The sequence below is a fragment of the Phyllobates terribilis genome, unplaced genomic scaffold (genome assembly GCF_046119375.1).
Source record: "Phyllobates terribilis strain yellow unplaced genomic scaffold, ASM4611937v1 Scaffold_9__5_contigs__length_417890890, whole genome shotgun sequence".
NCBI classification, from domain to species: domain Eukaryota; kingdom Metazoa; phylum Chordata; class Amphibia; order Anura; family Dendrobatidae; genus Phyllobates; species Phyllobates terribilis.
Window position 1 is genome coordinate 109161136 of NW_027362769.1, and position 15693 is coordinate 109176828.

Below are 15693 nucleotides of genomic sequence, written 5' to 3' on the forward strand. Positions count from 1 at the left end.
GTCCCTGTCCCTGGCTGGAGTGGGGGGAGGGAACACTGAGGAAGGGGAACCCTGCAGTGCAGGAGCAGGGAGGAAGCAGTTCCTGGGTGCATTGAGAAGGGAGTATAAAAGGTGGGCACCATCTTAGTTCAGTGCAGAGAAGTCTGAGCAGAAGTGGCAGGGAGCAGGGGCTCTGCATGAGCTCTGCTCCGGAGGCGGGCCTAGTAACAGAGGCCCAGGCCTGCAAGAGGGAGAAGGAAGGAAGAGGAGCGGAGAAGGCTCCAGGAACGAGGAATGAAGGGATCCCAGGGGTGCGGACGGGCGAGTCGCCACCGCACGCCCGAATCCACCTGCGTGGAGGGGTCAGGCCAAAGGGGGAGACCGGTCCCCGAACTAGTGGAGGCAGGAAACGACCCTCAGCTAGAAACCGGAGGCTCTGACATTTTATGTGGCGCAGCCCCTTGCTCCACCCGCTAGGAAGGCACCACATAGGGTCAGGGAAACTGGCGCCAAGTTTACCAAGAGGAGGCCCGAGGCAGCCGGACAGAAGTGTTGGTAAGAAAGGCCAGACAAAGGACACACAAAGGGGGTCCTGTGAAGTGCTCCAAAGTTATCTGGGAGTTGTCTGAGCCCCTCACCTGGTGAGCACAGTACGACGTGGGCAGCCGTTACCTGCAGACGTGGTCTGGATAATAAGAACTGTGAGTAAAGGCCCTGGACTGCATCACTGACTCCGTGTCGTTACTGCTGCTGCCCTGCACCATCACCCCCATCCTCCGCATACACTGCCCTGAGGCTATACTCCTCCCGTGGGGAGTTATGCTACGCTCTGCTGCACCCACAACACCAGCCTTAGCGGTCTGCCCTGTAGCGGCGGTTCACTCTGACCGCAATCCACGGGTGGCGTAGTCGGACATTTAAACATCAAAACCACATAAATAGTTCCGCCACTGGTTTGACCGCCCTGAGCCACGGAACCGGATCGCCGCCACGAAGACTACAACCACCAGCATCCACCAAAAAGTGTCCGGCTCCGGGTGTCCCAAGGCCCAGGGGGTGCGTCAGAACATTTTCATCACCTTTCACAATCACCAATGGGACAAGGCAGGGATGTCCTCTGTCCCCTCTCTTATACATCCTAGTGACGGAGCACCTGCTCTCATCAATTCGCCATAACCCCAATATTAGGTGGATTGAGGTGGGAGGCACCGAGTACAAGTGCTCTCTATTTGCTGATGATGTCCTAGTATATATCACTCAATCACATATATCCATCCCTGCTGTTATGGCTGAAATAGATCACTTTGTTACATGGTAAAATTTTAAAATCAATGCAGCGAAGTCTGAGGCCCTCGATGTCTCCCTCCCTAAATCCATATAGGATTCCATCCAGTCCAACTTTCCCTTTGCCTGGCCCTCACAGGGTATCAAATACTTAGGAATTCCTATTCATAGAGACCTCTCCCATCTATGTTATCTTAATTTTGGGCCCTTTATTGAACAATTCCATACAGACCACGGTTGGCAAGTTAGAACTGTAAGATTCACTACGTGAACCACTGGTGTTTTGTGGAAAAGCACATGTACACCGCGTTCCAAATTATTATGCAAAAAGTGTTTAGGAGTGATAAGGGAAGAATTTGTTTGTTTGTCAGTTAAACTCATTGATGGTGATGTGTGTCAGGGCTCTTTATATCACTGTAAGCAATTGCAGACACCTGTGCTAATTAGTTTGGCAGGTGTGTCCAATGAAAGGCAAGACTACTTAAGAAGGCTCTCTACATTTTCTGCCAAAATGGGAAAGAAAAAGGATGTGTCGGCTGCTGAGAAGCAACAAATTGTGGAGTGTTTAGGTCAAGGCATGACTACAATCAACATTGTGCGATGATCAGGATGAAGTGTCTTGGCAATCAAGAAGTATGTAGCTGATTCACAGTACACACGTGTGCGTGCTGATAAGGGCAAATTGAGGACTCTTTCCTACAGGCAATTACGTCAGGTTGAAACAGCAGCGGCAAAAAAGCCTTGTCATAGCAGCAGACAAGTTTTTGAAGCTGCTTGTGCCTCCAACGTCCCCCGAACAACAAGATGCAGGGTCCTTCAGAGGTTTGCAGCTGTGCATATGCCATCCTGTCGACCTCCTCTATCCACTTCACACAAGCAGAAACGGCTCCAGTGGGCCAAACATTACATGAAGACTGATTTCAAAACTGTTTTGTTCACGGATGAGTGCCGTGCAGCGCTCGATGGTCCAGATGAATGGAGTGGAGGATGGCTGGTTGATGGACACCCCACGCAAACACGGCTACAGCGCCAACAAGGAGGAGGTGGAGTAATGTTTTGGGCTGGAATCATGGGGAGAGAGATTGTCGGCCCCTTTAGGATCCCTGAAGGCGCTAAAGATGAACTCCATAATGTATGTGGATTTTCTCAAACAGCACTTCCTGCCATGGTTCAAGAAGAAGAACCGTGTATTTCACAGCAAGATCATTTTTCTGCATGATAATGCACCATCTCATGCTGCACATAAAACATCTGCATCTCTGGCTGATATGGGCATAAAAGGGGACAAACTTATGGTGTGACCCCCATGCTCCCCTGACCTCTACCCCATTCAGAACCTTTGGAGCATCATTAAAAGGAGTGTCTATGATGGCGGGAGGCAGTTCACATCTAAGCAACAGCTCTGGGAGGGTATTCTGTCCTCATGCAAAACAATTGAAGCAGAAACCATCCAAAACCTGACAAATTCAATGGACGAGAGAGTTCAGAAGCTCCTTTCGAACAAGGGGTCCTATGTGAAAATGTAACATCACCTAGAATAAAGTTTTGAGTTGAAAACTGTTTGATTTCAGTTTCTAACAACCTGCTAATGCTTATAATTTCAAAAATGACCATTTTTTTGGTCTTTATTAAAATGAAAAGGTTGATCGAAAAGTTTGGGGGATCTAAGAGTGTGGCAACCCAGTAGTCATGATTACTTCGAATTCTGACAATATGAGGGTCATGCTGCAGGTAGTGCAGCAAGAAGGCACTTATGTGTCTTGCGCATCTCGGAGCCCCAAAATTATTTTCCGGGCTAGATGCAGCTAAAAATTATTTTTAATTTTAAATCTGGTGAAGCTTATTATAGATGGCCTAATAGGATCAGTGCTGCACACTGCTACAAAGCCCAAATTATTTTCCAGTCAAGATACAGATAAACATGATTAGTAATTTGAAAGCTTAAAACGGTTGGTAGGGTGATTTTAACCAATCATCAAGCTTTTACTCTCCCCAGGATGACACAGGGGTAGAAAAGTCGTTTCGGATCCATGATTTGTTCATCTTTATGAACGTGAGTCTGTCTACATTATCAGTGGAGAGCCGCGTGCGCTTATCTGTCAGCACACCACCAGCAGCGCTGAACACACGTTCAGACAGAACGCTGGCTGCGGGGCATGACAAGATCTCCAAGGCGTAAGTTGCTAGCTCCGGCCATTTATCCAGATTGTAAGCCCAAAAAGAGCAAGGGTCCAGTGACACAGTCGTGGCTTCAATGTTTACTTGGAGATACTCCTGTACCATCGTCTCTAGGCGTTGACTATGTGTCAGACTTCTTGTCTCCTGTGGCCTTGCAAAGGATGGGCTAAAAAAGTGGTGAAATGATTCCGCAAAATTGATGTTACCAGCAGATACTGTGGTTCTGTTACGGTTTGAGTGCTGAACACTTGACGGTCCCACGGTTGGCAAGTTGGAACTGTGAGATTCACTACGTGCACCACTGGTATTTTGTGGAAAAGCACATGTAAGATTCTGCAACAGTCTCTGCTGATACTCCTGCATGCGTGCATCCCTTTCTATGGCAGGAATAATTTCTGCAAATTTACTTTTGTACCGGGGATCTAACAGTGTGGCAACCCAGTAGTCAGGATTATTTCTAATTCTCACAATTCGAGGGTCATGTTGCAGGTAGTGCAGCAAGAAGGCACTCATGTGTGTTGCGCATCCAGGAGCACCAAGTCCCTGTTGTGTTGGTGGCGAGGTAACAATCATGCTTCCTTCCTCTGTCCTCTCCCCCCAACCTCGCACAACAGAAATGTGATCAAGGTCTCCCTCATCTGATGAGTCTTCCATCAGTTCGTCCTCCACTTCTTCCTGGGCTCCTGCACCTTCCTCACTAGTTTGGCTGCTACCATGCGCCCTGGTAAAACCATCTCCCCCACCCTCACATGCCTGCCGCCTTGGTGCTGCCGACCGTCTGGACCTTGCAGATGTTAGCCCTTCCGCATACAACTCCTCCTCCTCTACTTCCTCCACCTCCTCTTGTGCCACCACCTGACTCCGAATTCTGTTTAACATGTGCTCCAGCATGTAAATCACCGGAATAGTCATGCTGATAATGGCATCGTCAGCACTAAACATCTTCGTCGCCATTTCAAAACTGTGCAGAAGGGTGCATAGGTTCCTGATCTGAGACCACTCCTCCAGCGTGATTTGCCCCACCTCTGAATCTCGTTGGCCCAGGCTATACGTCAGAACGTATTGCACCAGGGCTTGTCGGTGCTGCCACAGTCGCTGCAACATGTGCAGAGTTGAATTCCACCGGGTAGGCACATCGCATTTTAGCCGGTGAAGTGGCAGGCCCAACGACTTCTGTAGAGATGTAAGTCGCTGAGCTGCGGGATGCGAACGGCGGAAGTGAGCACACAGCGACCGTGCCCTCTGCAGAAGGCCATCTAGTCTGGGATAGTGGGCTAAAAATTGCTGGACAACCAGGTTCAACACGTGAGCCATACAAGGCACGTGTGTGACATTGCCCCGGCGAAGGGCCGCACCCAGGTTTGCAGCATTGTCGCACACGGCCTTCCCTGGTTTCAGGTCCAGTGGAGACAACCATTCATGAAATTGGTTCTCCAGAGCTGACCACAACTCCTCAGCTGTGTGACTCACATTTCCCAGACATTTCAATGTAAAAACCGCCTGATGACGTTGAGCCCTACTGCCAGCATAGTAAGGAGGTGTGCAGGATCCCTTCTGCGCAGTTAGAAAGCTTGTGGCATGACCAGACAGGCTTTGGGTGCAGGTGGAAGACCGAGAGGAGGTTGAGGAGGCAGAAGCAGTGGAGGAACTTTGACATAAAGAGGATTGACGCACAACTCGTGGGGACGGCAAGACTTGGACAGCAGCCCCTTGTCCTGCTGTCACCATAGTTACCCAGTGCCCAGTCAGCGACATGTAACGCCCCTGTCCATGCCTACTCGTCCAAGTGTCTGTGGTGAAATGCACCCTGTCACACACAGAGTTTCTCAAAGAAGCGGTGATGTTGTGTGCGACATGCTGGTGGAGCGCAGGCACACCTTTCTTTGAGAAGTAGTGCCGACTGGGCATCTGGTACTGGGGCACTGCGACGGACATAAGTTCTTGAAAATCCTCTGTGTCCACCAGGCGGAAAGGCAGCATTTCTGTAGCCAAGAGCTTGCAGATGGTGAAATTCAACCTCTTAGCTTTCTCATGGCTAGGAGGAAATGGTCTTTTACTTGTCCACATCTGAGGGACCGAGGGCTGGCTATTGTGCTTAGACGGGGTTGATAAGGGTGTCCCCGGCAAACTGCCGGTCTGTGAGGAAGATGCAGGCGGACATGTTAGGTTGCCTTGATCCAAAGGTGGTGCTATCGATGTCGGACAGCGCTCAACACCAGCTGGTGTTACCACCTCCAAAGAAAATGATGACCTGCCAATCACGCTGGCTGTTGCGGGTAAAGAGGTGGCAGGTCTGCGCCCCAAAACAGGTGTGACTGCTGTCCCCCCAGTCACAGAGGATGAAGAGGCCGCGGATGCACAAGATATGGCAGACGGTGGTTGGCCCGGCCGGCTAGGCCGCATTGTAGCACACTGAGCTTCCCACTGCAACTTATGCTTCATGTCCATGTGCCGGTTCATGCATGAAGTACTCAAACTATGTATTTTTTGGCCTCTACTTAGCTTTTGCTGACAAATGTTACAGATAACACGAGTTGGGTCATCTTTATCGATCTGAAAAAATGCCCAGGCTATGCAAGGCTTAGCACCCATGCGACCTGAAGAGCCACCACGACTTGTGGTGAGAGGCAGAGTTGTGTTTGAGGATGCAGTTGTTGACGTGCTTCCAGTACTACGTCTCTGTCCAGGAAGGCGCAACCTGACCTCGTCGTCACTAGCATCTTCCTCCACCTCCTCTGCTGACCTCATCTCTTGGCTGACTGTGGGTTGACAGTAAGTGGGATCTCCGACCTCATCATCATCACCCTGTGCGTTATCACACCCGTCGTCCTCAGAGCCAACCTGTTCCTGCCCTGACAAAAAACTAAAGTTGTCGCTCCAATCAGGTATTTGAGTCTTATCATCGTCTTCCTCATTGTCTCCACCAACAGGAGTTACAGTTTGGGAATGAGGGTCTACATTATGGTCAGAACCTTCTGCGTCTGGTCCTGGATCCGACTCATAAAGATTCTGGGCATCAGTGCAGATCATTTCCTCGTCTGGATTCACAGAAGCGCTGGAGTCGACCTCTGATTCCCAGGCTATAGTATGAGTAAACAGCTCTGCAGACTCAACCATCTGTTCTACCTCATACTCAGACGGGCAGCTGGAGATTTGGGAGCTGTGAGGAAGCAAGTGCGATTTGGGTGACACCTTTGAGGACTGGAGTATTTGTGATGTTGAAGTTGATGTGGAGGAGAGCCCACTTAAAGGAGCACTTGATATCCGTTGAAGCACCTGCTGTTTTTGTGCCTCATCTGGAATTTGTAGCGATTGGCGTGGCCGTAAGAAAGGGATCTTATCACATTGTCCGCTAAAAGAAGTAGACATTTTAGTTTGGCTGGAAGATGGTCTTTCTTCTGCACCTACCCCACGGACACAACCTTTTTTCCCCTTCCCAACACGCCTATTCCCCTTTCCACCAGCAGCAGGCCTTTTTCCACTCATTTTGGTGGTTAACTAATTCACAACTCTGGAGTTGTTTGCACAAAAAAACAATGGATGGTAACCGAGCAGAGCTGAGTGGCCAAACTGTGGTATTAGGCCAAAACTATTGGCTGGGTTAGATGCAGAAAAAAATTATTTTTAATTTGCAACCTGATGGAGGTCAGTATAGATGGACTAATAGAACAAGTCCCACACACTGCTAGAAGCCCAAATATTTTTTCAGAGATAAATGAAGAAAAAAATTATTTTTAATTTGCAACCTGATGGAGGTCAGTATAGATGGACTAATAGACCAAGTCCCACACACTGCTAGAAGCCCAAATATTTTTTCAGAGCTAGATGCAGAAAAAAATTATTTTTAATTTGCAACCTGATGGAGGTCAGTATAGATGGACTAATAGACCAAGTCCCACACACCGCTAGAAGCCCAAATATTTTTTCAGAGCTAGATGCAGAAAAAAATTATTTTTAATTTGCAACCTGATGGAGGTCAGTATAGATGGACTAATAGACCAAGTCCCACACACTGCTAGAAGCCCAAATATTTTTTCAGAGCTAGATGCAGAAAAAAATTATTTTTAATTTGCAACCTGATGGAGGTCAGTATAGATGGACTAATAGAACAAGTCCCACACGCTGCTAGAAGCCCAAATATTTTTTCAGAGATAAATGAAGAAAAAAATTATTTTTAATTTGCAACCTGATGGAGGTCAGTATAGATGGACTAATAGACCAAGTCCCACACACTGCTAGAAGCCCAAATATTTTTTCAGAGCTAGATGCAGAAAAAAAATATTTTTAATTTGCAACCTGATGGAGGTCAGTATAGATGGACTAATAGACCAAGTCCCACACACCGCTAGAAGCCCAAATATTTTTTCAGAGCTAGATGCAGAAAATTTTTTTATTCAATTTGCAACCTGATGGAGGTCAGTATAGATGGACTAATAGACCAAGTCCCACACACTGCTAGAAGCCCAAATATTTTTTCAGAGCTAGATGCAGAAAAAAATTATTTTTAATTTGCAACCTGATGGAGGTCAGTATAGATGGACTAATAGACCAAGTCCCACACACTGCTAGAAGCCCAAATATTTTTTCAGAGCTAGATGCAGAAAAATTTTTTATTCAATTTGCAACCTGATGGAGGTCAGTATAGATGGACTAATAGACCAAGTCCCACACACTGCTAGAAGCCCAAATATTTTTTCAGAGCTAGATGCAGAAAAAAAATATTTTTAATTTGCAACCTGATGGAGGTCAGTATAGATGGACTAATAGACCAAGTCCCACACACCGCTAGAAGCCCAAATATTTTTTCAGAGCTAGATGCAGAAAATTTTTTTATTCAATTTGCAACCTGATGGAGGTCAGTATAGATGGACTAATAGACCAAGTCCCACACACTGCTAGAAGCCCAAATATTTTTTCAGAGCTAGATGCAGAAAAAAAATATTTTTAATTTGCAACCTGATGGAGGTCAGTATAGATGGACTAATAGACCAAGTCCCACACACCGCTAGAAGCCCAAATATTTTTTCAGAGCTAGATGCAGAAAAATTTTTTATTCAATTTGCAACCTGATGGAGGTCAGTATAGATGGACTAATAGACCAAGTCCCACACACTGCTAGAAGCCCAAATATTTTTTCAGAGCTAGATGCAGAAATTTTTTTTATTCAATTTGCAACCTGATGGAGGTCAGTATAGATGGACTAATAGACCAAGTCCCACACACTGCTAGAAGCCCAAATATTTTTTCAGAGCTACATGCAGAAAAAAATTATTTTTAATTTGCAACCTGATGGAGGTCAGTATAGATGGACTAATAGAACAAGTCCCACACGCTGCTAGAAGCCCAAATATTTTTTCAGAGCTAGATGCAGAAAAACATTATATTCAGTTTGCAACCTGATGGAGGTCAGTATAGATGGACTAATAGAATGATGCTATGCCCAAAAGATTTTACTTCACTAGGTGCAGTAAAAAAATTGGTATTCTATACACAGGTGGTATATCTTGCAACACAGATAGGCTACTCCACTGACTAACACACTCTGCAATAGGCCAAAAAGGATTAGCTTTGCTAGATTCAGCCAAATGCTGTGAAAAAAACTTGCACAGCACTGGCACAGACCTGCCTGGCAAAAACTGATAGGAACTGATGTAACCTAGTCCTGAAAAGGACTCCAATTACAATTAGTCTTTACTCCCACAATCTATCTATTTAAGAGCACAGACCTGCTTGATAAAAGTCGTAGGAAATGCTGTAACCTAGTCCTTAAAAGGACTGCAATCACAACTATTCCCTACTCCCAAGCTATCTGTATATTTGTGCGAAAATTGGCTTGAAATTAACAAGGTATAGCGCACACAGCAACAGCGGTGCCGTCTAACACGCAGCTGCAGCAGTGAGAAAATGGTGGCGACGGGGAAAATGGCTTGGTCTTATAGGGCAAGGACATGTGACATACACTGCCAATCACACATGCCCTTGCTTGTGTGAAAAAAAGCACTTCGCTCCGTGTGTGCGCTGCTGATAGGCTGACAGATTGCACCTCCCCACTGCAAATGCGGGAAAGAGAAAAAAAAATGGAGATCTTCATTGTTCCTGCAGAGATCCATCCCCTGCCCCTCCCCCCGCCCCGCTGTACACTCAAACTGCGTATTAACATTAATTTTCATCATTACTGAGAAAAAATCCAGTTATGATTTTGGTGCACGAACAGTTATCGAACATAACCTCGAACAGCCGAATTTTTCTCAAATTGTTCGTGTTCGCCGACCGGCTCGAACACCGCCCAAAACAGCTCGAATTTGAGATTGGCGAACAGTTCGAGTAGAACAACGCTCATCTCTATTTAACAGTCTTTTTCAGGCACGCAGTACCCGGTGGTTGCGGGCACGAGATCCTGCCGACTACGCCAAAAGTTGACGCGCCCCCTGGGCCATGTTTGGGGAATACCCGGAGCCGGATCTGTTGGGGGTGGTAGTCCTCGTGGCGGTGACCCGGTCCGTGCCCAGGGTGTCAAACTAAGTGGCGATGTTTTTAGTGGCAGATGTGATATTGTTCGACTACGCCACCCGTTGAATGCGGTTATGAAACCGCCGCTGCAGGGCAGACCGCTGAGGCCGGTGGTACAGTTGTGCAGCGTGGGTAGTATAACCCCCAACGGGAGGGGTATGGCCTCAGGGCAGCGGACGTGGATGATGGGGATGGTAGAATTGCACGCAGGCACCAGGAACCACTCAGAGACGGTGCGGTGTAGTTCAGGGTCTTTACTGGTGACAAGGATAGATCCTCCCGGGAGTACTGGCTAGCGGTCGGGGTCTGGTCAGTCCGTGAGCAGACAGGATCTCCCCTGGCCAGGCGGAGTTGTAGGCCTCCCCAACTAACTGTACTCTTCTTGGCTACCTTGCTAGAAGCGGGTAAAAGTAGCCCACGTCCCTGAGTGTACCGTGTGGTGCTCACCCGTATGGCCGGTGACTCGGGGCCTTCTGGTAGCCTTCGCTCCACGACGGCGGTGCTGGTCCCTTGCGTGTGACCGTGCCTTCGGGTTTTTTGGCCAGAGGACCTGAAATCCCCTGCCGGTCGGTTTCTGCTGCTGGGTATGGAACAGTCCCCACAGCCTCGGACTCCGTGTCCGGTGAGATCTCTCCAGTCCGGACGAGCTCTACAGCTTCCAGTCCCGGACTCCTTTTATCACTGCTCCCACAGAGCTCCTGTTCTTATTTTCCCTGTAACTGATCCACACCAGACCAGACTGTGTCTCTGTCTCTGTCTGTGTTCTTTTCTAACCCCACCTCAGCCCCAGTTTATATAGGGGAAGTTCTTCCCCTCCCAGGACTGGGCAGGAGGTGTGGCATGCTTAGGATTCCTGACCAGGAGACCTCCCACCTGCTCACAGACGTAATATTGCTATTACTGTGGTAACCAGAACCCTGGGGTGCCACAGTTGTAGTAATAATAATATCAAATACCTTCAATTAGAAATGTAGTATAATTTTTCTAATTCGCTATGTCTCTTTCCTCATGTGCAGGGCATTAAGTATCCATGGTTACGACCACTAGCATCTAGCTAACTGTTAATATATCAGTGGTCGTAACCATGGATACCTAAGGTCCTGCAATGCCCTGCACACGAGGAAAGAGACATAACATATATGAAAAACTACATTTCTAATTGGAGGTATTTGCAAATAATAATATTACACCTACCACATATTGGGAGGATCTTGGAAATGGGAATACCCCTTTAACAATTAGTAATTTATTTTTGCCAAAGATATTCCCTTTGGTATCAATACAAACGCCATTGTCAAAGGGGCACCGTGCCCAGCAGAGCGTCAACACTTCTATATTCTAGCATACGACAAGGGTTTCAACTCGCAAACTTATCTCTGACACTTGTGTTGGTGACGTGCGATATATGTGATACCTACATGATGACAATCTCCTTGTGAGAAACCTTGATCTGAGCCGGTAGCGGGGATATTTTCCGGTTTACTGTTGCCTTTGTGACCATATAAACCAACAGGGTTTCATTCTTCTGTTTTGTCTAAAACTGTATATGTACATTTGATCAAATCTGACCCCGTTCTGCTTGGGTGTCCTTATTAAGTTGTTTCATGTCCCAGTTCTCTTATTGTGCTAGACAAATATAAAGTCTTGATTTAACAGCATGATCCATGTGTTTGTAAAGTGGCAATGTATACTGTAATTGGTGCGTCCATTGAGAGAAAATATTCAAGCGTGCATACAGCAAGGAGAATTATAGGATTTAGAGCCGGAGTTATTGAATAGTCTGTCTATTGGTTAACATTGCTTTGACAGCGGGGATGCTTGGATTACACAAAACAATGGTGGGTGTTACATAGATTACACATATGTACATCTAATAGAAAGTGCAGCTATTGCCAACTGCACCACATTATATTCCTGCCACTTCTTTTTTTTTTTTTGGGGATTCAAGCAAACCATTGAACTTGTGCAGCAATGTGCCCCATAGAGCCGTTCTTTTATTAAGACTGATCCCACATTCCAGTGGCAGCAGAGAGAAGTATGCTCTTTATGTGGACATATGGAGACCACCCCCTCCATGAGTCCAGATAGAGCAGAGGCCTCATATAGACATCCGTTTTTCATGAACGTGTTCAATCAGTGGTGTTTTTTTTTTTGTTTTGTTTTGTTTTTTTTATGTGTAGTTGGAATACGTACCAATTTTAGGCTATGGGGTTGTTCACATGTCCTTGATGTTTGGCGGAGCAAGTGTCTGCAAAAAAAAATAATCATGGGGACATTTTTTTTTTTCGGGTCACTGATCACAATTACCTTTGCAAAACTATATAATCAGAGACTGCACATGGATGTAATCCTCTATGTGCTGCCTGTTTTTAACATTGTAATAAGAAGGAGAAGCTTAGTTCCTGAGCCATGGCGACTTGATGAATGAACGCTCTGTAAGAAGATCGGTCTTGTACAAACCTAGATAGGTCCACCAGGGTCTTCTCCACCATTATCTTGATAGTATCAAGCCATCGTGTTGCTGGTCTTCCTCTTCGCCTTGTTCCTTCTATTCTTCAGACCATGATGTCCTTCTCCAGTGATTGATTTCTTCATGGTGCATCTATACATTTCATGAACAGACATATCTGAATTGCTCATGTGTAATTTGGGATTTGATTCTAGCTTTCGTCTTTTGTTGCTGCAGACACGGCTTCCTTTGGTAGATCACTGAAGATTCTTGGGTCCCCAGCCGCCGATCACTTTTGAATTTAAAGGTGAACAATGCTGATTATGTTACAGTCCCACATACCTGCCGAAATAAGTGCACTATTGCCAGGTATTAGGCAGATGTCCTATTCTAATGAAGAGGACATGTGCGCAATACCTGCTGATTCATGTGTTTCAGCAGGTATGTAGGGCTGTAATGTCATCTGCACCACTTGCCTCCAATGCAGAGGTGAGCAGCGCCATATAAGTTGTGCATAACCCCTTTAAATGAAACAGGGGGTAATCTCGGACTATATATTTTTTTACTACGGGCATAAGAACTAACAGGCTGGTAATTGCGAACTACATGCTTGTTGTGCCCGGCGCCGATCTCTGCTGGCACAGAGGTCACAGAACGCTCCTGCTGGCAATTCTGCGGCTTCCACTGATGTCACGTCGACAGAAAGTGATGGCTTCTTACCTACCCTGCTCTGTTGACCTGGCGTGACTGCCGACATGCTGATTGACAGCTAACTGCGGGGAGCCAGCTGTCAATCAACATGACGTCGGCAGTCACGCCCCTTCAACAGAGCAGCCCAGAAGAGAAAGAGCTGCTCTGACGTAGAGCAGCTGGATCACCGGCAGGAATGATCAGTGATCACTCTGAACTGGCGCCGGGTAGATCAGGCAGGTAGTTGCCTCTGTTAGCACCTGCCGGCCTGTTTTAGTTTTTATACCTAGAGTATAGTAGTAGTCCTGGACAACCCCTTTTTAATGTTTAATCTACTATTTTATTTACACCATTTTACTCATTTACTGGATAAGATGCAGATTTGCTTTCTTTAGTTGCATCCAAATCAAAAACTCCATCTGCACATTTTACATTGCAAAGGGTAGACTCCGAGGTGAAATCCGCAACATAAAACGACTTGCCGAAGGTCGATTACTGAGATTATTCGTGGACTTTCTGATCTTCTGCCACCGTTCTGGCTCTGGACGTCCTTTGCACACAGCTTTTTGTTTTTTGCTTTTATTTCTGATAGAACTTATGTAAAGTTTCATTAGTTGATATCCATCCCACAGGTCAATTACTACGATTTCTTTGCATAGTTTATGATCTTTTCTATTTTTATCTTTTTAGGAAGCTAGATCGGCTTGAAAAGAAAAAGAAGAAAGACAAGAAAAAGAAGGCACAGAAGAAAAAAGGCAAAAGGAAGCACAAAAAAAGCAAAAGTAGCAGCAGCTCCTCCAGCGGCTCTTCTAGTAGTGAAAGTGAATCTAGCAGCGAGGAGGAGAAGAAACATAGGAAAAAGTCCAAAAGTAAAAAGAAGTCCTCCAAAGACTCCGAAGATAGTAGCAGTGACAGTGAAGAGAAATCTCGGGCGAGAAGAAGCAAAGTTTCAGAAGAGCTGTCCACTAGCTGCAGGAAAAGTGAGAATGGACAGGAAGATTGTAGGAGCAGTAAAGATTTTCAGAGGTCCCATGATCAGAAAGAAAAGCGGGAGCATCACAGAACACAAGAAGAACACCGAGGTCATCAACGGGAGGAAAGAATAGAGAAGGGACATAGGCCTGAAAAATCAAGATCTCGCAGAAGCCCAAGTAATGAACGATCCAGAAGCCACCGGCATAGAAGCAGAAGTTCAAGCAGAAGTAACTGCAGGGATAAAAGAGAATATGAGGATAGAAAAGACAAGGAGAAGAGCAGAGATCAAAGAAGCCGAAGTAGAGACAGGGGAAGAAGTAGGAGCCGAGAGAGAGATCACAGAAGAAGATAGACTGGATGTACATAATCTCACTGCCGGCTTGTTCACATGTTTCCAATTATATTAAAATGTTTAGTGCTCCATGGAAGACTAGAGTTGTATTTTTAGATGTCGCATAGCATGTTGCCTTCTTCTCCTGACGTGATATTTATGTTGCAATTTTTGAGCATATTTTTGTTCGGCCTCTTTTGTGGTACTACACCTTTTATTATAAAGAATGATGTCCTGCCCCGAACTTGAAAAGGAGCAATAAAATCAAATCTGACTCCAATTATCTGATCTCATCCATCATATGCTTTCATCTACTAATTTGTTATTTTATTTATTGCCCATTGTCATGTGAAGCCATTAAAAACCATATTGATATGTCACAATGTGAAAAGAAAGTGAAGTACTTGGGGGAAGGGAGCGGGAACATGCAAAATCCATGCAGATGTTACATAGGACAGATTGGTCCCAATGCTGTAAGGTTGCAGCGCTCACGTCTGAACCCCCTTGCCGGCCAGGTTGAATGGAGTCCACATGTCTGAATCCCATTTTTCGGGTGTTCAGATGGAAGTCCTCAACTGAGTCCTGAACAGGGACAACGATTTGGCCGCTACGAAAGAAAACGCCTTCCCTCCCCAATGAACACAACGTACTATTTTACTGTCAAGAATTTCCATCACGTTACTTGCACTATTACAGGATGACAAATATCTTTGTAATGAAAAACATCTGATTAGTAATTTTGAAAATAATTCTCTTGAGATTTTTGTTTTTATTTTTTTTTATTTCTAAACAAATTTGGATATGAAATATATTTTCACCTTTTCTCATTCTTCAACAATGCCAGAAAAAATACTTGGAAAAAATCTCTGGGATAAATCAAGGCTATGGCCACCTTTGACTTGGAAAAATGTATCTTACTAGTTAGTGGTTACATTTTAGTTAATGCAATTTTATTAAGTTTCAGCTTGCAATCTTCATTCTTTAATTCATTTTCAGAATCTCTTGATATGTAGTTTGCAGTCTGAACTATGGATTTTATTTTTTTCTTGATGGAGTGTCTCTCCCAGTAATATAGGCTGGATGTGAGGTCTGTGTGTATCCACAGTGCTGCTGTTTTCATTAGCTTTTTATATATTTGCACAGCTCCAGTATCCCACAATTATATTCTCTTCATATGCTTTCCTCCTTATCTACAGTGGGGAAAAAAGTATTTAGTCAGCCACCAATTGTGCAAGTTCTCCCACTTAAAAAGATGAAGATGACAGAGGCCTGTAATTGACATCATAGGTAGACCTCA

The 15693-nt window shown here is 45.6% G+C and overlaps 1 protein-coding gene across 1 annotated transcript in view; it reads left to right on the forward strand.

The window, feature by feature from the left end:
• CIRSR (corepressor of RBPJ and splicing regulator) overlaps positions 1-14676 on the forward strand; it is a 53454-nt gene extending 38778 nt beyond the window's left edge. Inside the window, exon 10 of the mRNA XM_073646921.1 lies at positions 13781-14676. Within this exon, the coding sequence (XP_073503022.1) occupies positions 13781-14417 (637 nt within the window). The 3' untranslated portion in view covers positions 14418-14676. The remainder of the gene's footprint in view (positions 1-13780) is intronic.
• Positions 14677-15693: the final 1017 nt, after the last annotated feature.